This window comes from Talpa occidentalis, unplaced genomic scaffold, assembly GCF_014898055.3.
Source record: "Talpa occidentalis isolate TD23 unplaced genomic scaffold, MPIMG_talOcc4v2.1 talOcc4.4, whole genome shotgun sequence".
Classification (NCBI taxonomy): domain Eukaryota; kingdom Metazoa; phylum Chordata; class Mammalia; order Eulipotyphla; family Talpidae; genus Talpa; species Talpa occidentalis.
The window spans coordinates 47,742,928-47,767,554 of NW_023604295.1; the positions used below are offsets into that span (position 1 = coordinate 47,742,928).

General features: G+C 36.0%; 1 protein-coding gene across 1 annotated transcript; it reads left to right on the forward strand.

Moving 5' to 3' along the window:
- Positions 1 to 1,753: 1,753 nt before the first annotated feature.
- On the forward strand, positions 1,754 to 2,251 carry LOC119256818 (60S ribosomal protein L23a-like). The gene has a single exon (XM_037524579.2). The coding sequence runs from the start codon at positions 1,754 to 1,756 to the stop codon at positions 2,174 to 2,176; it is 423 nt and encodes a 140-aa protein (XP_037380476.1). The 3' UTR covers positions 2,177 to 2,251.
- Positions 2,252 to 24,627: the final 22,376 nt, after the last annotated feature.

The window sequence follows — 24,627 nt, forward strand, 5'->3', positions numbered from 1 at the left end:
CTGTGAATAGATTTCTTGGGAAAATGCCTATTTCTTCTGCTCACGTATTTGCAGTAATTTCTTCCTTATCTTTCCATATCCAGCACTGATTTATTTAGCCAGCTTTTCCATGCTTTGTATGTGGCCCTGAGGAACAAAAGGAACTCGATTCACATCACAACTGTCCATGGGTTTTACTTTAAAATGTCCTAAGCTCCTTTTACTTTTTATTTATTAATTTTTTCCCCACTTAAATTATTTACTTTAGAAAAGATTAATCTCAATGCTTTCCTAAATTCTGCATGAAGGAAATAGTAAAGAAAACTTTTATTTTGGCAATCTGTATTTAGACCAGAAAATTAAAAATAAATCAGTGTTAATAAAGTTCTCTTTCCTTATTAGTGCATGCAAGTTTTATATGCAATTAAAAGCTCTGAGGATAGATTAATTTTTGGAATTTGTTTGAATCTTTTGTTTGAGGTGTTATCTATCATTTAGGAAGTTTTGCTCTGTTATTTAAGGTTGGACTTCCAGTGTATTTCTATCAGGAAGATAGAAAATTGAATACTGAGCTCTTAGGTAGTTTGAATGTACCTGATTCTACCATATCTAAATTTTAGAATACTGTAGGAAAAAGCATATTGATTCATCAGAACACAAAGACCTGCTTTGAACAGCAGTTCTCCGCTCCAGCATTGGCACCGCAATTTCTAGGAAGGTTGCTCTGACATGTGTTATTCCTGTGTTCACATATTCTTAGAGCTGCTTCCACCACACCTGCAATAGTAGGGTCTCCTTCAGTTCAATAAAGAACAGCTTATCTTGCACTATAAGAGCATATCAAATGTGGAAGAATAATCATTAAGTCTTTTATTTTTATGAAGTCTTCAGAGATTTGTGGGGAAAGGCAACATGCAGTACTTTGTAAATGTCAAATCTCTTTACAGAAATGCGAAGGAGGTATTGCAGGCTGTCATCTGTTCTTCATGCTGCCTACTGACCCTCCTTGGGAGCTACCGATTCCCAAAGATTCTGTGGCCGCTAAAATAAATAGCTCTCTCAGGCACTAAGCAAAATGTTAGACAACATACAGCAGAACAGAACCCATTTTAATTATACTATGCAATGTGTTTCATAAAGAGGTGGGGATCTGAAGGGTTAGACATTGAAGGACAGTTCCAGCTGGCAGGCAGCGAAGGAGAATGTTTCAAAATGACTGTGGCAAGTGACATAAAAAGAATGGGAAGAAAAAGTGGGTAAGTTCCAGGCACGTGAAGAGAGAAAAAGATGCTGCAGTTTGGGGAATGCAAACGAACAAGTATACGTGAATGTTAACAACAAAAGTCTGATTGTTGTGCTTCTAGTTACTTTTGAGCAGCTAAGAGGACAGACCTCTAATAAGAGTGATAGGTTAAATGTAGTTGTGTCTTCAATGGTAGCTTCCTCATTTTCTGGATTGTTTTATTGGGAAATTGAACATAACCTTAGGCATAGCCACCTATTATGATTCCTCTGCATTAAATAATAGACTATTTCACTAACACAGGGTCTGGTTAGGGTCCAGAAAATGTGTATAGTCACTGGGGATATAGATCAAATTATTTATTTATGGCATTGTGAACTAAGTAGCCTTAGTGTCAAGGCCCCAATAGTAGCTATGAAACTTACTAGACATATTATTCTTATTCCAACTTGATAAGACATGGTGTCTTATCATTAGTCATATTTTTTCGGTGTTGAGCTTGCTATTTAAATTATTGAATTTCACCTTTTCATGAAGATGGCGCCAAAAACAAAGAAGGAAGCCCCTGCCCCTCCCAAAGCCGAGGCCAAGGCAAAAGCTTTGAAGGCCAAGAAAGCAATGCTGAAAGGCGTCCACAGCCATAAGAAAAAGAAGATCTGCACTTCACCCAGTTTTCGGAGGCCCAAGACATTGCGACTCCGAAGGCAACCCAAATATCCATGGAAGAGTGCTCCCAGGAGAAACAAGCTTGACCACTATTCCATCATCAAGTTCCCTCTTACCACTGAGTCAGCCATGAAGAAAATAGAAGACAACAACACACTTGTGTTCATTGTGGCTGTCAAGGCCAACAAGCACCAGATCAAACAGGCTATGAAGAAGCTCTATGACATTGATGTGGCAAAGGTCAATACCCTGATCAGACCTGATGGAGAAAAGAAGGCCTATGTTTGACTGGCTCCTGACTATGATGCTTTGGATGTTGCCAACAAAATTGGGATCATCTAAACTGTCTCCAGCTGACTAATTCTAAATATAATTTTCACCATTAAAAAATAAAAATAAAAATAAATTATTGAATTTCAAATGTCATATTAACCTACAGTCTTCTCCCTTGATTTATAAGATTTATTAATTTGATCAATTTATTATCAATAGTTTTCAACTCATACAACTTTAAACCAACTATTCTTACTTAACCCTTCTTATACTCAAATCCCAATGGTTACTAGATCCTGCTTCATAAACTCCATTACTTTATTCTCCTTTGAATTCTAAGAGTTTTAAAGTTTCAAATCTCAGAATTACCTCTGAATAGCCTACAGTCCAGTATATACAATTCATCAACATTATCTATTCTAATTGTTTTTCTCTGCATAAACATGAAACTTCCAGCCCTTTTTACTCCTGAATAAATCTAACTGCTAGAATCTTCACTCTTACACCGAGCCAAAGGTAGTGGTGTGATGTGCTTGAGTCATTCTTTCTTGGAAGTCAGGAGATACTGAGCTGTCATTTTTTAAATGTGTAACCTTGAAAAAGGTACTGAGCATCTTTGAGCTTTTGCTAAGAGTTTGATTTTATTTTTTTAAGTATTTTTCAAATTCGGTGTTTTGATTTTTCAATACAGTGATTTCAAAGTGTGGTTCCTATATCAGTAGGTTGATTCAAAATAGTTAGAAATATCAATAGCCTACCCCCCACAGCTACTGAAACAATTTTGGAATGGGATTCATCACTCTGTGATTTAGAAAGCATTACAGATAAGGGCCTCCCTAGTGGTCCAGAGTTATTAAAAACTCAGTTTTATCAAATTATCACCAGCTACTGCAGCATGAATTTGATCCCCAGCCAGGGAGCTAGCCTACATGGTACAATAGACCTCTCCTGTCTCACCCGCTACTCCCCTCAGCAGTGTATTTCAATAGATCTCCCTATTCAGCTCCCACTCTGCCTCTGGTGAATCCTCTCACCTCCCACACCCCCCACATACTTCTGGCCTATACTCCAGATCTTGTATGCATAAATAAAAAAAAAATTAAAAAAGAAAGCTTTACAGTTTTTTTTAAATAATGTTATTTTCATGTGCTGATTTTATTTTATTTTTTAGATTTATTTATTTATGCATATAAGAACTGGGGTGTAGACCAGAGGTGTGGGGAGGGGGAGAGTATTCACCAGAGAGAGTGGGAAGCAGAACAGGTAGATCCACTGAAATGTACTGCTGAGGGGAGCAGTGGTGAGTCAAGAGAGGTCTGCTGTGCCTCGTGAATTAACTGTGTGGCAGGCCGGGGATCGAACTCTTGCTGTAGTGGCTGCTATAGCTTGATAGTGGTGTGTCTTTAACACCTGCGCCATCAGGGAGGGCCCCAGTTTCACAGATAATTTTAATGCATGCTAAAGTTTGAGAGCAACTGCTGTAGTAGTTTATAAAATGAATTCAGATGATTACATCTTCCATTTTAAAAAGTGCATATTATAGAATGGTAAGAAATATTGCAAAAAATTAGTAACTATGAAGTTAAGGAGCATTGTCCAAATAATCTTTGGGTGAAATATACAAAACAGGAAAGTCGGAGATAGTAAATGTAAAATAGTTATATAAAGATGTAATTTTATAAAATTTTAAAATACAAAAGGTAAAATTTTTGTTATTCATTTGACACATAAAGTTCAATATATAAACAGCTTTTTAATATGGATAACAACCTGATGGAAAAATGAGCAAAGGCTATGAATAAGAAAATGCCAAAAGATATTTATTTTTCCAAAAGATATTTTTCTGAAGAATATGAAACCGCTAATATGAAAAGATACATACATCCCTACGTATACCGTGTCCCTATTCACCACAGCTAACATATGGAAACAAATCCCAGTGCCCAATAATGGGTGTTTGTGTATTGTATACACAATCATAATAAAATTGAAATCTTTCATTTGTAAATATGGATGGATTCTTAAAGGAATGATTGCAAGTGAAATCAGTCAGGAGAAAGACAAATACCATATGATTTTACTTATTTGTGGAACATAAGGTAACAAAGCAAGCAAACTGACAGAATGAAAACAAGTCCAGAGACAGACAACAAAATGAAACCTATGTGGTGTTGTTAAGAAATATTACCTCAAGAGATGGACAAATTCCTAGAATGACATAATCATCCAAAGCTGGACAGAGAAGAAATAGAACAACTAAACAGACCAATTACAAGCAGTGAAATTGAAGCAGTAATCAAAGCACTCCCCCAAAACAAAAGCCCAGGCCCAGACGGCTTCACAAATGAATTCTACCAAATGTTCAACAGTGAATTAGTGCCTATCCTATAGAAACTCTTTCAAAAAATTGAAAAAGAAGGAATGCTACCTAATACGTTCTACAAAGCCAACATTACACTAATACCAAAACCCAACAAAGACAGCACAAAAAAAGAAAATTACAGGCCAATCTCCCTAATGAACACTGATGCAAATATCCTCAACAAAATCCTTGCCAACAGAATCCAACAATGCATCCATAAGATAATACACCACGACTAAGTAGTAATTATTCCAGGGACACAAGGATGGTTCAACATCCAAAAATCAATCAATGTAATCTAACACATCAACAAAAAGAAATATAATAACCATATGATAATATCCATAGATACTGAGAAAGCATTAGACAAAGTACAACACCCATTTATGATAAAGGCCCTTGAAATTCTCTGGATACAAGGAACATACCTCAACATCACAAAGGCCATCTATGACAAGTCCACAGCCAATATCATTCTCAATGGCGAAAAGCTGAAAGCATTCCCATTAAGATCTGGAACAAGACAAGGATGTCCACTCTCACCACTGCTCTTCAACCCAATACTGGAAGTCCTACCCAGAGCAATAAGATATGAGAAAGACATACAAGGAATCCAAATAGGCAAGGAAGAAGCCAAACTATCACTATTTACGGATGATATGATAATATACATAGAGAACCCCAAAAACTCTACAGAATAACTAATTAAACTAATCTATCAGTTTAGTAAAGTGGCAGGATACAAAATCAATGCTCAAAAATCAGTAGACTTCCTATACACAAACAATAAATCTGAAGAAGAAGAAATCAGGAAAACCATTCCTTTTATTATTGAAAGAAAAAAAATCAAATACTTGGTAATAAGCCTAACAAAAGAAGTAAAGGACCTATACAAAGAAAACTGTAAAATACTGTTAAAAGAAATAGAAGTAGACACAAAAAAATGGAAAGACATCCTCTGCTCATGGATCGGAAGAATTCACATTATCAAAATGGCCATCCTACCAAAAGTAATCTGCAGATTCAATGCTATTCCAATTAAAATTTCAATGTCATACTTCAAAGAAATCGAAAAAATATTGATGAAATTCATATGGAGCCACCAAAACCCCCAAACAGCCAAAACCCTCCTGAAAAAAAAAAAAAAAAGGGAATGGAGGCATCACTCTCCCAGATTTCAAACTATACTACAAAGCCATAATAATCAAAACTGCATGGTATTGGAACAAGAACAGACACATGGACCAATGGAACTGGATAGAAAACCCAGAAATAAACCCACAGTTTTATGGTCAACTAATCTTTGACAAAGGAGCAAAGAATATGCACTGGAGCAAAGAAAGTTTGTTCAAAAATGGTACTGGGAAAACTGGGTTGCTACATGCAAAAGAATGAAGCTTGAGTACTACCTCACACCATGCACAAAAACCAACTCAAAATGGATTAAAGAACTAGACATAAGACCTGAAACCATAAAATACTTAGAAGGAAATATAGGTGAAACACTACATGACATGCACCTCAAAGACATCTTTACAGACACATCACCCAAAGCAGTGATAGTGAAGGCAAAGATAAACAGTTGGGACGACATCAAATTAAAGAGCTTCTGCACAGCAAAAGAGACAATAACCAAAACAAAGAGAAACCCCACCAACTGGGAGAAATTTTTTGCACCCAACACTAACGATGAAGGACTGATCACAAAAATCTACAAAGAGCTGATGAGACTCAACAAAAACAAAAACAAAAATCCAGTCAAAAAATGGGCAGAAGAGCTAAAAAGAAACTTCTCCAAAGAGGAAATACAAATGGCCACCAGGCATACGAAAAAATGTTCAACATCACTTGCAATCAGGGAAATGCAAATCAAAACTACCATGAGATACCATCTCACACCAGTGAGAATGGCACATATTAAAAAAAAAACTAGCAACAACAAATGTTGGTGAGGATGTGGAGAGAAAGGAACTCTCCTGCACTGCCGGTGGGAGTGCAGACTGGTCCAACCACTATGGAAAGCAGTGTGGAGATTCCTCAACTTACTAAAGATAGAGATACCATACGAACTAGCAATTCCACTCCTAGGTATTTACCCAAAGGACACAGAAACATTAATTCCAAAGAGCACCTGCACCCCTATGTTTATAGCAGCACTGTTTACAATAGCTAAGCTTTGGAAACAACCCAAATGCCCAAAAATAGATGACTGGATCAAGAAGATGTGGTACATATACACCATGGAATATTACTCAGCATTCAAAAAAGATAAACACATGCAATTTGCAGCAACATGGATGGAGCTGGAAGGGATCATGCTCAGCAAAATAAGCCAGAAAGAAAAAGAAAAATACTGGTTGGTCTCTCTCATAACAGGAATCTAGAAAACTTAAATAAGGGACCAGGAAAAAGAAAAACTATAAGAAAGAAAATATCAAAATCAACAAGCAACTATGAACCAGAGACTCTCAAAGGGGGTTGGGGGTGGGGAAAGGAGGGATCGGGGTCAAAATAAGGGGGTTGCAATTGTATGGGGTATATAAAAATAAAAAAAAAATTTAAAAAGAAATATTACCTCAATAAAACATTTAGAAGTAATTAAGAATGAAAACCCCAGAGGGAGAAATTCAATTCAATTCATTATGATCAATCTCTGTAATAGGATAATTCAAATCCAAATTTTATTGAGATACCACATTATAATCCCATGAAGCAATAAAAATAGTGATAATTTTACAATGAAGAAACCTGACAGTTCCTGGTAATCAAAACTAATGATCAAGGTTAATGTCAGCAATGTTGAGCCCTATCAATATTATGAACCCTTGGTATAATAAGAATGGCATTATACCTCTGTGGTCTTCCTCCTCCAAATATATTTATTTAGAAGAAAAACACAAGACAAATTCCAGTTAAGAGACAGTATACAAAGCAGCTTATCAACATACCTAAATACATGTAGATAGCAAATATAAAGACTGAGAAATTATTATGCCCTGAGAAATTGTTATGCCCAAGAGAAGTTGAAGAAGATATTACTATTAGATTGAATGTGATATTGCAGATGAAATCCTTGAAGAGAAAAAATTAAAAGAAAAGCAACCTGAATAAAGTATGAGCTTTAGTTAATAATAATGTGTCAATATTTATTCATTACTGTAACAAATATATCATACAAATATAAGATATTAATAATAGGGGAATGGGTATGAGGTCTAGAGAAACTGTGAGTACTATCTTTGCAATAATTATGTAAAACTACAACTGATAGAAACTTAAAGCTTATCCAAAAACAAAACACACTGCTTGAAAAGAAAAAAACACAAATGAAATACATTTAGGTACTATAGTTACTGCAGGGTACAAAGACCAATTCCTGCTATTATCTCAAATACTAAAATAATGTCATCAATTCACCTTTCTTTCTCCCTCTCTCCCTCCCTCCTCTCCAGCTCCTGTCTCTCTCCATTCATTTCTGCCTTAACTAGAAAATAAACTTCAAATATTTTAGCTGCAGACTTCCCTGCTGTGCTATAGTATCCTTGCTTTTGTTGAATAATTTAGTTTAACCTTGCTTTGAAAACAAATGAAATTAGCTTTTTTCTTTGTTTTATTGTAGTCAATATTTATTTGTTATTTGTTCACCATTGCTATTTATACCCCACTCTTTAAGATTTGGTTTATCTCTTCTGAAACTCTCTGGGATAGTTTATGAGTAGTAACACTCATATTCTTTATTTGAAAAAAATTATTTTGTTCTGATTTTTTGATAAAGATTTTTTGGTAAAGAATTCTAGGTGGACAGTTATTTCCTACAGCAATTTGAAGCAATTATTGCATTAATTTCTGGATTTTAGACAATTAGATAGTTTTCTCTCACATATTTGATTTTGAAATTTGTGTTTTTTCTTTTCTTAATGTGAGAATTTGTCTTTATAGGAAAATTTCAATAATTAACCATATACATTGCCTAGATTTCACTAGTTCTATTTTTTATCCTATAGGTTGGTATTAAATCTTTAGAGACTATCCTGACTTCTCTGCTGTATTTTCCCTCACTCACACTTTGTTGCTTTCTCCTAGGCTCTTCTAATTCCCTAATTTTTTTCTTTAGCTATTTCTAATCTAAATTTAGGGTTCAGGTTTCTCATGAGTGCATTTTACTCATTCACCACCCAGACTGGACAAATCTGCCTATGTTACATTTCTGAACTGGTGAATAGATTTCTTATAGTCACTGTTTCCTGTATTGATGTTGATCCTCTGGTGAGATATTTTGTTGGGAAAATGACTAACAAAGTTACTAAAGTGAGATGAGTGAATTCAGTTCTCTGTAGCTCCAAGATATTGGGGGGCGAAAATTCTCCATGAGTATGTTGTGCTTCTTCATTGTGTTCTGAATAAACCCATTGCTAGATTTGATTCAAAATATCTTTTCAAGACTGTTTTGTAAAACAGCCTGAAAATATAGAAATAGCTCTCCCTCATGAGCAAAGTGGGGTTTACTGAATGGGCAATTAAGATAATATCTTCCTCCACTGGGCAAATATGCATGCAGCCCTTTATAAAAGTGGGGGCATCCCACGTTCCAGATTCCTCAGTTGTGACACAAACCTCTTGCATGTCCGGGATCTACCTGGGCCTACATTTTACCCATGCTACTCCAAAGGACAAGGGGAATAAATGTAAACATGAATGTCATGCTACTTTCTGCTCCATGACTCTCACCTACGAATTTCTGAACCAGATGTCTTATGTTTTCTATCAGAATCTATGAAATTGAACCCATTAACTGATTATCTTGCAAAAAGCATAAAATATCAGATCCTTCACAGCCTTTTCAGATAATGTGTATGTATCTCAGTTGCTGCTCCTTCATGTACAGCTTCCACATACTCAGTTTTTCCTAATAGTCATTTTTTTCTTATCTAGCATTTCTGTTTTTTTTTTTGAGGGCAAAGCTATATACTTCTTATCAATTCAACCTCTTATAATAGCCAAGCGATTAAGATCTTTTCTCATGTTGACATCATTGTTTCCTTCCTATTTTCATTATAGTTATTACTAAAATGATTTAACAGGTGCACTAAATCCTCTTTAATCATTTCCCCCTCTAAGTCTCTACCTATATATAGAAATATAAATGGTCCTTGCATTTCCCTCTGTGTTTATCAGAGTTATTCTTAATGACAAGCTTTGAAATCCATTCCTTTAATTATAGGCAGAAAGTACATTTATTAAAGGGTATTAGATAGTTCACAGTCTCTTTGGGATGATCAGATCACTATGCTTAGAGGTTAGGTAGCCAGAAATAATTCCTTAGGACTGTTCCAACATCATTAGACACAGATATTGGCTGATCTTACAAACCTGTTACTGGGAATTGAACTGTTCTACTGGGAGTTTGGCCACTGTTGCCTTGGAGAGTTGTATCTTTCCTGGGTCCTTTACAAGAATGGACAGCATCTTGTCTTTCCATTATTAACTTTAAAATTAAGAAAAAAACAAACTCAGTGGCATATCAGATTAGTAAAGACTGTTATATACCTACTTCTAGCTTGAGGAATGCAGTGTCACAAGGTAGGAAGTTTCATTGATATCATATAATTGGTTTATTTAACTGTCTTCATTGAATAGAGTACTGTCAATGAATAACTTCAGTCAAACTTGGTTAGTACTTTATTCCATTAACCTATACCATCTAGTAGAAAGATTTCACGGTTTTCTCAGTAACTACTGTGAATTTATTTTTTATAAAGATTTATTTTATTTATGCATACAAGAGCTGGGGTATAGGCCAGAGGTGTGTGTGTGGGGGGTGGGGGGGGGTCGTGAGAGGAGTCACCAGAGACAGAGTAAGAAGCAAAACAGGCTGATTGACTGAATACACTGCTGAGGCAAGACCAGAGAGGTCTGCTGCACCATGTAGGTCAGCTCCCTGGCCTGGGATTGAACTCGTGCTGTAGTGGCTGCTGATAGCTTCATAATGCTGAGACTTAACCCCTTGCACCATCAGGGAGGTCCGCTATCATGAATTTAAATTAAACTGTTCAGTCTACAAAGGATTAGTCATTCTAATATAATACTACTATCTCTAACCCAGGGCTTTTCTCTTCTCGTCTTTATACACACACACACACACATGCACACATTATGTATACACATACATACACACATATATACACATATGCATATATACACATACATATGCATATATGTGTGCAATGTTGCTGAGCTTTTATATAAATATATGTGAATGTATATAGATGAATGTATATGAAAGCTCAGCAACTTTGTAGGGAAGGGGTCTGTGACCTTCTCAGACTGTTTTTAGTTCTTGTTCTTTTGAAATTTTCTCACACTTTTCAAGCTGCCTCTGTAGAAAGTGAGAGAAGAGAAGGGTGAAAAAACCTGTATTTGACTAGAGCTATTGACATCTGGCATTGGTTCCCTCTCTGGGGCAAATGCCCAAATGTTGCTGCTTTCTTGGGAGTGATTTTGTGAATTCATCACTCTCTCCAGGGAATCTGACACCACATTAATCACACATGGCACAGCTAATATACTCTCCTGTTGATCTATTTTGACTTCCCTTCAGCTTTTGTTTTGGGGAGGAAACAGGCTCCGTACTCTGCTCCTGGGATCGCGGTGTGTAGCAGGCTATCTCCTTGCAGCTTGGTGGGGTCATCACAAGGTGGCTGAAGCATGGCTATTTTCAGAGGTGTGAATGGAAATATGTTTGCTCCTTTAATTTTCTAAGTGTCAACTGCTCCCACACGGTCCCTTTTCTCCACTCTTCTGCCTCAGGCCATTCTAGCCAATCACATTTCTTTAGACTTTCTAGGCAAAAACATCAAATGTTTTGCCACCTTATCCTCAAATTCCTGTGAAGGTAGATTAACATCTTCTAACAATATTCTCCCTATCTATTCTGGTCTACAGGTTTGTTTTCAGATTTTTTTCTTCAGCCTAATGTTTTTCACCTGTGGATTCAGATGTTAGGTAACTATCTCACCCTATGGATGTTTTTAAGATGTCCTCATTTTTCTTGACAGAGTTAATGCACAAAATTAACTAACTCTTATTTTAAAAACAAAGAAACTAGAACTTCTCTCCTCCTGCAGTTTCTGGCATTTTCTCACACATGGGCTCTAGGTTAAGAAAGGGCTAAGGATCACAGAACTGTTTTGCTATCCTACAGCACCCTGTAAATATGTCTAGTACCTTTGTTATTACCTGTTTTCCCTCACTTAAACATCTGCAGTCAAAACAAAAGGTTTTCATTGAACATCCCATTACATGAAAGGTGTTTAACATGTCAGAATAGAGAAAGTCACTTCTGACATGGTTATTTCCATTTATAATTCACATTCTTTTACTTTACTAACCAGATTGCTATGTTTTCATTAGATTTAGATAACTATTATTCTCACTATGAATTTTATCTTAAGAGAGAATAAATTATTTAAAAATTATACTGAAAATGTGTCAGATGGCATGCCATTGGTAAAATAACACTTAGCAAATATTAAATTTTTTCAGCTTTGTTCACATTGGACAACATTAGTCTTTATTACAAAATCTTTATTTTTATCTTTTGACTGATAGATATTCATTGAAAAAAATATTTAGTTAAGCAGGTGGAAATGTGTAATGGTAATGATTTATTATAATGTAGTAAATAATACATAACAAAGTCCCTACTTTTATGGAGCTTCTACAGGGAGTAGTGACATTAACTGCTATTTTCACATTTGATTATTATTATTGTGATCATTTTTAAAGAAAACAATAGACAAAAAAAAAAAACAATAGACAACATGGAGAACAAATAACAGGAAGACTTTATGAAAGACAAATATTCTAGGGATAATTCATTCAGCTGTTCATTTGTTCACTCATACCTTTATTAATCAAGCACATGTACATGTCATGCCCTCACGTTCCCTAAGGAAGTGACAATAAATGAGGTCTGAAAAATAACGGGGAGTTACATTGGTAGAGAGGGGGAACAGAGAACTACCCAGGGGCAGGCGACAGACTGTTTGATGTCCCCAAGGTCGAAAGAGGTATTACTCCTTTGGAGGACTTTGAAAAAGCTGCTTTGTTTTTGAAAGGCAGATCACAAAGAAAGGGGGTCATGAAACAAACAGTGATATAAGGAGGTTCCAGATCATATAGGGCAATGTAGGTCAAGTTATGGGTTTGGGCAATTGTCTTAAAGTTATTGAAAGATTTTTAGCAAGGAAAAGTCATGTCCTGGATTGAATTTCAAATAACCATACTTAATTCTTTATGAAGAAGTCATTGAAGAAGAGCAGAATTTTGATTTTTTTTCTTTCTTTGACATTTTGAATACAAGAAGGGCCAAATTTTGTTTTTTGAATCCTAGTAAATATTGGCTGCAAAATTACTTTGCAAAGTAGGTTGGTAAGAAGTTTCATATTGGGCTTCCCTGCTAGTGCAGGGGTTAAGTCTCAGTGCTGTCAAGTTATCACCAGCCACTGCGGCATGAGTACAATCCCAGGACAGGGAGCTAACCCACGTGGCTCAGCAGACCTCTCCTTTCTCGCCCACTGCTCCCCTCAGTAGTATATTTCAGTAGATCCACCTGTTGTGCTCCCCACTCTTGTCTCTGTTGAATACTCCCACCTTACTCTCCCCACACCTCTGCCTACACCACAGTTCTCATATGCATAAATAAATAAAATAAATCTTTTAAAAAATAATAAGTTTCATATTAGTTACCTTCTCTTTCCTGGCCTTATATGTGGGTCCTGTGTTGATACAACTAGCTGTAGTTTGTACCTAGAGGTTACATCATGTGCTGTCCTCACTGATGCTTCCCAATTCTGTTCACTGGAAGCAGAATCATGTTTACCTGAATTCCTGCCTTTGTCTGCACAGGTCATTTCAGATTTTTGTTGGACCCACTGTAGATTCCACTTCTTCTTTGTCAATCTTGTGCTAAAAGTTTATTAGCTAATTTTAAAGCTAGAGAGAATCTAATCCTCAGAAGCATGTTGCAACTCTTAGACTCCGAAGCTAAGTTGTCACTGTTGTTTTTCATTTAAATTGGACCTTTGAAATCAAGACCTATTTAAGGCATACCTTAAGATTTCTCTCTTCTTGCAAATTTCCTGTCTGAACTGAAATATAAAACAGCAATTAACTGCTTTTCAGATAAAAGGAGAGTAAATGGAGAGCCCATGGCTCAGGTATTAAGGCCTGACTACTCTGTTAGAAAGAGTGGAGAAAAAGTACTTTCCGAAGTAGGTAAGTACTTGTGAAGCACATAAGGAAGTTTTCAGTGTTTATTGGTGTTACGGTTATTAAAATTGTTTTCTCCTAAAATGAGGCTTGTCTTTTCATTTCCTTAATTGTATCTTTGAAAGAGCAGACATTTCAAATTTTAATGAAGTCCAACTTACCATGTTTTTCTTTTAACATTTTGTAATTTTGCATCATCTATAACAGGTCCCCCCCCCCAAGGTTGTGAATATGTTTGTTTATTTTTTTTCTTCTACAACTTTGAAAGCTTTATTTTTTGAACTTGGAGGGGCCATGCTCCATTTCAAATTACTTTTTGTGTAATGTGTGAGTCAGTATCATGGTTCCTTTCTCCATATGTATAGTCTGCTTTTGTTTGTTTGTTTTGTTTTGTTTTCCTAATTATGATGGTTTTATGGTTTATTTTAAAAATCACTAGTATAACTCCTCAAATTTCTTACTTTCTTTTAATAAGTATTTTGGCTATACTAGGTCTGTGTATTTCCAAATAAATTTTAGAAACATTTTCTTTATTTATACCAAAAAAATTCTTCTAAGAATCTTATTGGAATTTTAATAAATCTAAATACTGACTTGAGAAGAACTTACATCTTAACAATATTGCTTGTACTTGTCAACTGATGTGAATTCTAATCAATAAAACTAGAAAAGCTCATAGCAAAGCAGGTATCTGTTTTTGAAGAGAGCAAGAGAACACAATTCAAGTTAGGATCATTAAAAAGTTTTAATTAGGCCTAAGCCATTTCATATTTCATAGTGTTGAGTGATTTAAGTTCCAAAGATACAGTTTAATGGAGCAGACTACACTTGGCTCATAACATGTTCCAGCCAAGGCGCTTTAAGATTCAAATTATAGAAATCCAACCAGTTTAAATCCAACAATCCAATTAGTTTAAAGTAAAAACAAATAAATGGAATTTATTTACTGCTGAAAAAATCTGCAACACATCTGGCTTTAGGCCAAATGGTGCCTTCAGGCCTCACTCTCCTGCTCTCCTTAGTTTGCTGAGCAGGCTCTCCCTATGACAGTTAATCTGGAACCCCAGATGCCCTGGGCTAATTTGTTCCTTAAAGAAAAAGAAAAACTTCTTTCCTGATAATTCTAATAAGAATCCAAAAAGATGTTGCATGTAACCAGGAGAAGTCATACTCTTATTACCTATGATGTCTACACTGTCTGAACACTTTGGAACCAGAAGCACTTGAATTCAGTGCACTTAAACTGCTGTTCCAAGAGAGAAAGAAGTGGTTTACCAGGGGAAGATATAGTTGTTATTATCAGATAAGAAGAAAGGGATTCTTTTCCTTTCAATAAACAAAAACAACAAACATAGATCACTACGAAACAAATTCATTCCATTGTAGCAGGGCACCACTTTCTATTGCCATTATACATCTCTGATTTTTAGAACCTGTGGAAAGATTTATAATCCTTGTCTTTAATTCTTGTGACTCTATCATGTGTTCCATGGGATGTGGCATAATACATGTTCTTCACAAGGATTACATTTAGTATATGGACAAAGAAGCTTAAGGGTCCACAACTTATCTTTCACATCTATAGTATTTTCTGATGACCTTCAAACACTGGACATTCCTCTTGATTCCTCTCTCTTCTACAGAATGGTTTCATTCACCATCTTTCCATCACCTAGTCTGTGTGAGCTTGCCACAACAAACAATAATGACACCAGGTTACTCCTTGAGGCATTGCTGCCATGGAAGGGGCAGATGGTGCTGGTGATCGTATACTGTGCCATACATGTTAGGTCAGTGACTCCATGCAGAATAAATGTTTTCTCCAGAATGGGTACAGGACAAACATCTAGTCACTGCAGATTACAAAATCATTAGTTATGGTGAAAGAGAATACACATACCAATTTTCAGCGTCCAAGGAAAAGGCAACACTTCTCTCATAGCCTGTCTTTTGCAGAGCATATTGTAGTGGAGCATAACTGTCTTTAAAATAATTTGATATTTTGTTCTCAAATTTTATATTTTAATGAAGTCTTGATGAGTTGAGTGTTTACTGGTGATTAGAATTAAGGAATGGACACTGCAGACTGGGGAGCATTCCATCTGGACCATACTATCCCCTCAGATATATTATTTATGGGTTATCCCCAGTTTCTTAACACAGAATGGAAAAAATTTTCCTTCCTATTATTCATGTATGTGAGGGATGGTATCATTCTCATTTCAGATTATGAATTCAGACATTTCAATAAATCTCTTGTCTCCCTAAAGTTAAGAGTCAAAAAAATTATTGTTTTTATACAGAAATATCTGGTCCATATTTGATATTACAAGAGTGATTCTAGTGTTCTGAGTAGGCAAAACTAAGAAAAAAGGACATTATTTTCTGCATTCCTTCGTGGATTCTTTCTTCTGAATTACTTCTGATTCATACTGTCAGAGAACTTAGAGTCTAGGGATGTGTTTCTCTATAAAAGTAGTGGGGGTACAGTGGCTTATACGCCAGTGCTTTGTTCTCCAGAATTCCCTTCACATTGTAGTAAAACGTCCTTCTTTCTCAAATAAGCCATGTAAAACAGAATGAGAAATAAGTAAGTAAACATAAGGGAGACATGAAAACTCCTGCTCATGATCCAGTGTATATCTGGATCCTTAACTGAATAGATGACCTCAGTAGTAATGTAATTGTACCTGAGCCATGGATTTTAACCTTGAAAATATATCTTTATTTTGAATGCCATGCATGATAGATTGATTTATCTATGTCCCTTTCATGATATTCCAACTTTTATGTGAGTGTTTAAAGAAAAGGGAAACAAGCATTTCTTCATTTGCCAGCAGTTAAGTATGACCCTTGATGAGAAAAATTTTGAATAAAGTTAATTTTTATTAGAAAATTTCATAATCTCTTTTTGTATTATCTGATCTTTTAGGGTACCCCATGCTCTCTTCTCTCTCATTTTACACTCATGTTTTAGGGCTTAACATTCTCATCAACATGAATAAGAACTTCAGGGACTTAAATGCGCTCACTGTGAGGATCTATTGAATCATAGACTGTGAAATAATCTTCTTTCCTCTAGCTAGCTTTATGTAATTTATAGAACTCATTTTTTCTTTTATACCTTATTTCTTAATTTATTTCATTTTTACTCAGTCATTTCTATAAGGCATTTAAAATTATGTTTTTTAAATAAAGAATATAAAAAATGTCTGAAGTCATTTGGTAATTTTGAGTCTAATTTTCAGTCTTACCAATATCTAAAGTTGAAAGACATGGATATATGACTTATTAATAAGTTGATATAATAAGTATATTGTAAACCACTTGCTTGGAGTTTGAAAAGTCTTTTCTGTATGTCAGACCGGTGCTTACATCTCAAAACCAGTATACAAAATCATCTTTAATGTTTGATTTCTCTGAAATATAACTATAAAAACAAACTTTTTATGTAAAAATACTTCTTGAAAAAAAATAATTCCCTGAGTTCTATTTTAAGATGGCAGAAACACTACTCATCCACAATGCAGTAGATATGACTCACTCCATTTTCTCCATTTTCCTAATCATCTATTTGGTGGGTAGTAGGCTGAAAGGAGTCCAGCAAGAGAAATTATGAGTTGTGTTTATGACCACAATAAATGTACCAACAGAATGGAAATCAACTACTTCCTCAGGAATCTCTGCCAAGTGTGTCCCAAATATAAATTCTCTGGAGTCTGCCTCTTGTTAACAAATTCTTGACTTGGGAGTGGGGAAGGAAAAGGGCCTTTCTGTTTAACTTAATATAGTGCTTATAATACCATGGTTTTTTTTTACAGAGTTATTTATTTATACAAGCACTGGGTACAGTCAGAAGTGCGGGAGGGTGAGAGAATTCATCAGAGCCAAAGCGGGGAACAGAACAGGCAGACTGATAACATACACTGCTGAGAGGAGCAGCGGGCAGCAGAAGAGATCTGTTGTGCCATGTGGGACCCTCGCTGGTGGCCGGGGATCAAGCCGGGGCTGCAGAGACTGTGGGCAGCTTCGCAGTCCAGCGCTCAACCGCTGTGCGGGGTGCCACCAGGGGAGGCCCAATACCATATTTTTTGGTTGGTTTCTCTCTTTCTATTAGTACACTGAGCATTTTAGAACAAGACTCTTTTCAGCTCACAGTCATACCCACAGTTCCAATAATAATACCTAGCACACAAAAATACAAAATAAACTGGTTAATGGACAGGAAATGGAGAGGATAAGTAGGATAACATACATGAAGCTTGGAAAAAATTAATGATACAGACTCCTGTAGCTCAGGAACTCTAAAGGCATAGGGGTTCATAGGTAATTTCTTTGTCTTTCGCTGTTTGACTGGCTACCTACCTCTTTCATCTGTGATCAAGTTGGCTCATCTTTTAAACATGTCTAAGTTTCCTCCCCAGCAGAGCAGAATGACAGGGTTATCATGTACGTTTACTATAACATCATAGTGACTTTCTTAGATTTTTTTTCAAGTGACTTTTCTAATTGTAACAATAAGGAAATATATATGAACACTAGAGCTACCTCATATATGTTTATTCTCTAGGGTTTATATAGAGATTGTGAAGGGCAAGACTTTTTGCATTTCCATGATGAATCTCTCCATACATAAAAGACTCATGAAAGATTCGTTTCAATTTCAATGGGAAACTTAATTAGCTTTTCTGGGCATTTCCTTGCAGCAATTGAACTAGGGCTAGTGGCTCAAAAGTGAAAGTAGACTCAAGAGTGAGATTTGAAATGAAATTAGGATCCAACACTATTAGAATAATGTTTCCTAGTTCAATTAGCATGTGTGTATGTGTGTGTGTATGTGTGTGTAGGCAAGGACTGAGTAAGATGAAAGATCTTAGATTCTCACTTACTTTTCTTCTCACGCTGTTACCAGACATCCCATCCTAGAGTTGCCTTTGTGTGAAGAGGTATGCAGGTCTTTGTAGAAAGAACTGAGGAGTAATATAAGAAAGTCCCAAGTGGCAATGAGGAGGGAAAAGGATTGCCTCTGGTCTGTGGGTTGAAGTACATGTGAAAGACATAAATGCAACCCACACAAGTGAGTCTATCATTCAAGAAGAGCCTCCTGGTGTATTTAGTCCTGGGATTTGGTCCTAAGATATCAAAATCCCTGTGAAGTCATAAGTGAGAAGTTGTCTCTCCCTGTCATTCCTAGCTCCACCAAAATGATCACCTGATGGTCTTAGGTTTGGACTTTATCTTAATGGTATGATGCTGTATTTACATACGCCAAATAAAGACAATGTATGTAGTCTTTAACTGCTTTATCTTAATGTTTTTTCATGCCATCTCATAAGTCTATATCAGTATTCTCTAAAAAGATGGGGGTAATAGTAGTAATAATAGTAATTTACATAATCGTGTCACAAAAGACAACAATTATTATTTGATGTGTGTTTATGAAAACTTTCATCATTAAACCATTAGAATTTCTCTCTGAAAACCCTTCTCCCCAGGCTCTAGACTGTAGCTTCCCATTGCATTTTCAGCATTCTCTGCCATTCTCTCTACCTTTCTCCTGCTTATCAGACATGCTCATTACCTCCCTTTGAAAAGCAGTTTACCTCTTTCTTACTATATTATGCTTTTATAATTTCACTCATTACACTCAATACATTTGAGCAAGACAGTTTCTTAATTAAAATGAGAGAAGCTATAACAATAGGTGAAATAAGAGAAAAATTCCTTCCTTGATTAATATGTTTATCAAACATTACTATACTCTTAGTGTCAAGCATTTTACTGGACATAACATACAAAGATGAAGAGTACATTAAGACTAACCTACAGGGCCTCCCTGTTGGCGCAAGGGGTTAAGATGCAACCTATGAAACAATCCACAGCCACTGCAGCACAAGTTCAATCTTGGCCAGGGAGCTACCCACATGGCACAACAGACCTCTCCTGACTTGCCCACTGCTTCCCTCAGCAGTGTATTTCAGTCAATCTGCCTGTTCTATCCCCCAATCTGTCTCTGGTGAGTGCTCTCACCCCCCACACCTCTGGCCTGTACCCCAGTTCTTGTATGCATAAATAAATAAATCTTTAAAAAAAGACTAATCTACAAGTTATAGTCTAAGAAAGGGACAAACACAAAAGTAGATAATTAGTTGGACTACAATGTGCTGGTGGTAGAAATATCCACTGGTCATTGTGTGTACTCCGAGGAATTTGTCAGTAATGATTTGATTGGTTCCTTGGGGAAGATGACTGAATCATCTAAAAGGGTATTAAGATTTATTCAGAGGAAGGACATGTATGGTTATAGTAGAAATAGAAAAAGTATTCCAAGTAGAAACTTTACATAGAGGGAAGAAATGGACATGTTTAAAGTAGAGCATTTATTGCTACTGAAATATAACTTGGAAGTAAAATAATCATGGGAAAATAAATGATACTGATAGGTGGAGATCAGCCCCATACTTTGGATATTTAAGAAGGGGCTAAATAGACTAGTTTGGCAGCAGTTTTAGATTGGGGGTTGATGGGAAAAGGAATTTCAGTCAAGAAGCTTTCAATACTTAAATTAGCAGAGTGATAACAAAGATGGAGATGGTAGGAGTTGGATTGGTATATTATTTAGAAGATAAAATCTGTATAACTTAATGACTGGGTTTGGTGAGCCATGGGAGGGGTTATCTAAAGAGGTCTGGAGGTAGTAGTGACTGAGAATGGATATTATAAGATGGAGAAGATAACTTCAGTTTCTTAGGAGTTTCATTGTTATCAAAGATTAAGATGCAGGTCCATTTTTTTCTAATGGAAAAAGTTAGCATCTGTCTTTTTTAAAATAGGTTTTCAGCGGTTGTTTTTGGAATCTGCCCAGGGCAAAATCGTGTACTTGATATATTGGCCAGCATTTAACATGGAATACATCAATATTTCCAATAACAATAAATATGCTATAAAGACAAGTTCAATGCTTATCTTAATTGGCTAACAGATAATCAGGCTCATGGTGCTGTTTAATCCATTAGCATTAACAAGGTAGAGGTAGGTTTTATCAATACCAACACTTGTTCAGATCCCTTAGTCCAGGAAAATAAGAATTTACAATCACAACCAAGGCTTCTTCATTAATAGCAGTACGTTAATCCCAATTGTTTCAAACTCTAAAAATCTGTGCTAATACACTGTAAAATTTATAGCCTCATTGCTAAAAGTGGTCTGTGGACAATAGCATTCATATCACCTGGAAGCTTGTTACCAATGCAGAACCTCAGGTCCTATTCCAGATCCATTAAACAGAACAGCATAATTCCCAGATGACTGTTGTGGTTTTATACATAAGAAGGACTTATTTAGTATGTTGGTGTGTCTGGACATAAGAATTAACATGGTTGGGGATTTCTAGTTTCTAATAATGACAGAGGATCTTGAATCAGGATAACTCTCCTGCTGAAAGCAATGATAACTTTTGGAAAACTGTTTGAAGGCCTTAGAGAGCAACAACAAACAGGGAGATACTGGAGCAATTAGACGTAATGAAGAGAAAACACAGAACAAGATCTGTGTTTTGTTTTGTTTTGTTTTTTTTTACAACTTTGCTCTGAGAGTATTAGTCAATACCTTTCTTACCCTGGTGGATAAAGATCAAGCAGAAAACTGGTTTCCTATTGCACTTATGAGTCAGAGGTCAAAGTTCAGTGATCACCATGGTTAGAAATTTATAAAGTACCTGGAGGTAGGGAACCACAGAAAGGGAGTACCAAATGGTGATATGAACCATCCTGAAATCCTTGACTGGTTTCTGAAATATATCCAGAGAGGTTGGAACTCCAACTAGTCAAAAGAAAACAATTGAATGACTAGAGGAATTTGATAGAGGTTTCAACTGCAGAAGCAACAAAGAAGATAATTCATTAATATTTTATATAGTTTCTTTTTTGTTAATTTTGGTTCTTTATTATTACACTCTTTGTTATTACTTTGTTCTACTTTTCTAGTTTCATAAGGTGAAAACAGATCATGGATTTTTTACTTTTCTTCTTTTATAATCAGGAAAGATTAATAAATATTCCTGTATGAATTCCTTTAACTTTATCCCACAATATTTGCATGTTGTAATTTCATTATCATTCAGTTTGAAATATTTTCTAATTTACCTGTAGTTTATTTTTTGGCTCATAAATTATTTAGTATGTGTAATTCAATTTCTTATGGGATTACCTACACAGAATCTTATTTTTCTTGACTTCTAATACAACATCATTGTGGTAATAGAACACACTCTATATATGGGCCTCCCTGGTGGCGCAGTGGGTTGAGCGCAGTGCTGTGAAGCTGTCCACAGCCTCTGCAGCGCCAGATGGATTCCTGTCGGAGACCAGCTTTCGGCAAAATGTCAGGTCAGGTGTCCCTGAAAGGATGAGATGGCCTAGGCGAAACTTTTTTAAGGGCTGAAGGGAAGGGGAAGTGAGGCAGACACAAAACACTCTTATTTTGGTGCAAGCATCTCCTGCTGAGGGTCTCAGCAGGTCTTTATTTATAGGTTTTAAGCAAGGGATGGGATTACATCATCATATGCATAGATGCAAAATAAAACAATCAGTACATTCCTTTCCCATAGACATTTTGGCACCAACGTGCTTTTAAGAAAAGAAACGACCTTAAAAGTTAATAGATAATTAAAACTTAGATGCATTATATCAGCCTAAACTACTACCAAGGTCAGCTAACAGTCCTTGGTACCGCCCTGTTGCCAAGGCTACAATATTAGGAGACTCTTCTGTCTATATGGCTTACAGCTAGAGACCAGTTGCTTCCTGGTAATTAGTTATTAGAACTTTTTTTTATTACTCAGAAACTACTAGTGTAATCAAATTCATGATTCATTATAAGGCTTCTTTATGGAACTTCCATATGAGGAATATCATGACCAGCTCTGGGTTGCTTATCAGACATGCCCTTGCACAATAATTATTTCCCATTGTCAAGTGGGCCAAATTATTCAGTGTTTAATTTTTAAGCAAGTAATTTTCCATGCCGTGTACTTACAATATTCTTATACCTATAATTTGTTGCCCAATGTATTTACTGAGAAGTTCTTTCTTATTATGACCAAGAACAAAAAACAAAGGGATGTCCAATCTTCAGCCCCACGGTGTGAGGCACAAGGAATCTTCAGCCCCATGGTGTGAGGTTCTTTAAAAGTCTTCAGCCCCATGGTGTGGGGCCCTTTTTCTTCAGCCCCATGGTGTGAGGCTCTTTAAACTTTGGCTCCTTGGTGTGAGGCCCTTTTTCTTAGCTGCTTGCCAGTGTCTTACCTGGTTGGGGCAGCAAGCCCTCCCCCCCCCCCAGCAGATTCCTGGCCAGCCAGGGAGATTCCCACATGGCGTGGTAGACTTCTCCAGTCTTGCCTGCTGCTCCCCTCAGCAGTGTGCTTCGGTCTTTCTGCCTGTTCTGCTCCCTGCTCTGTCTCTGGTGAATTCTCTCAGCCTCCCGCACCTCTGGCTTGTACCCCAGTGCTTGTATAAATAAATAAATCTTTGGGAAAAAACAAAGAACATACTCTATATAATAATTGGCCCATTTGAATTTGTAGGGATTTGTATTAAGATATGATTTATCTTGATTATATATACCCTGTATACTTAAAATGGAATTTATGTCCAGTTATTTGTACAGTTTTATGACTATCAATTCCATCAAAATAGTTGACAGATCTTTATGTTCACTGATGCTTGCCTGGTATTCCATCAACTAATAAAAAAAGAGATGTTAAAAATCTCCATTTATGATTGTGGGATCAGCAAGAATCCTTTTAATTTGAAGCCATTATTAGATACACATGTATTTCTGCTCATTATGTATTCCTGATAGAATCATTTTTTCATAATTGTTCATTTAGTACTCTGGTCATACTCTTTATTATAAAGTCCATTTTATCTTAAGCAAATAGAGTTACTCCAGTCATCTTACAGTTTGTGTAATATACGATTTCCTAATCATTTACTTTTAGCTTTTTGCATTGTTTTTTAAAGTATGTTTCTTCTAAACAGCATAGAGTTAGGTTAGTTTCTTGTTACTATTGGTTAGAGTGTTTTGCCCATTGACACTTAATGTAATTAGTGATATGTTTGGATTTAGTTCTCCATTTTATTATTGGATTCTGTTTTTCTCCTTTTCTTCTCCTATTCTATATTCTTTTGAGTTATTTTAATGGAATTAGACTTTCATTTTATTTTATTTATCAGCTTTTTTTATCTATACTTCTATATACTTTTTTAAAAAAAAAGATTTATTTTTTATTTTACAAGAACTGGGGTACGGCCAGAGGCACGGGAGGGTGAGAAGATTCAACAGAGACAGAGTAGGAAGCAGAACAGGCAGATGGACCGAAAACACTGTTGAGAGGAGCAACAGGCAAAACAGGAGGGGTCTGCTGCACCTTGTAGGTATCTCCCTGGCCAGGCAGGAATCAAACCCATGCTGCAGAGGCTGCGGACAGCTTCACAGTGCTGCGCTCAACCCGCTGCATTACCGGGGAGGCCCACTTCTATAGACTTTCTGGCATTTCCTCTGTGGACTAAATATACATCTTTATATTTTTTGTGACCTACTTTGTCTAATATCATACTACTTTAGATAAAAATGCAGAAATGCTAGAACTATATAGGACTATCTACCCTATCTGACCAACCCTTTCTACCTGTTGCATATACTGTTATACTGTATGTATACATATTATAAAGTATACAAGAGTCATAATTTTTGCTTTAAATAGGCACATACATTTTAAACAAAGAGGAAAAATATTTTTTGTGTATATATAAATATATAAAAACTATTTCCA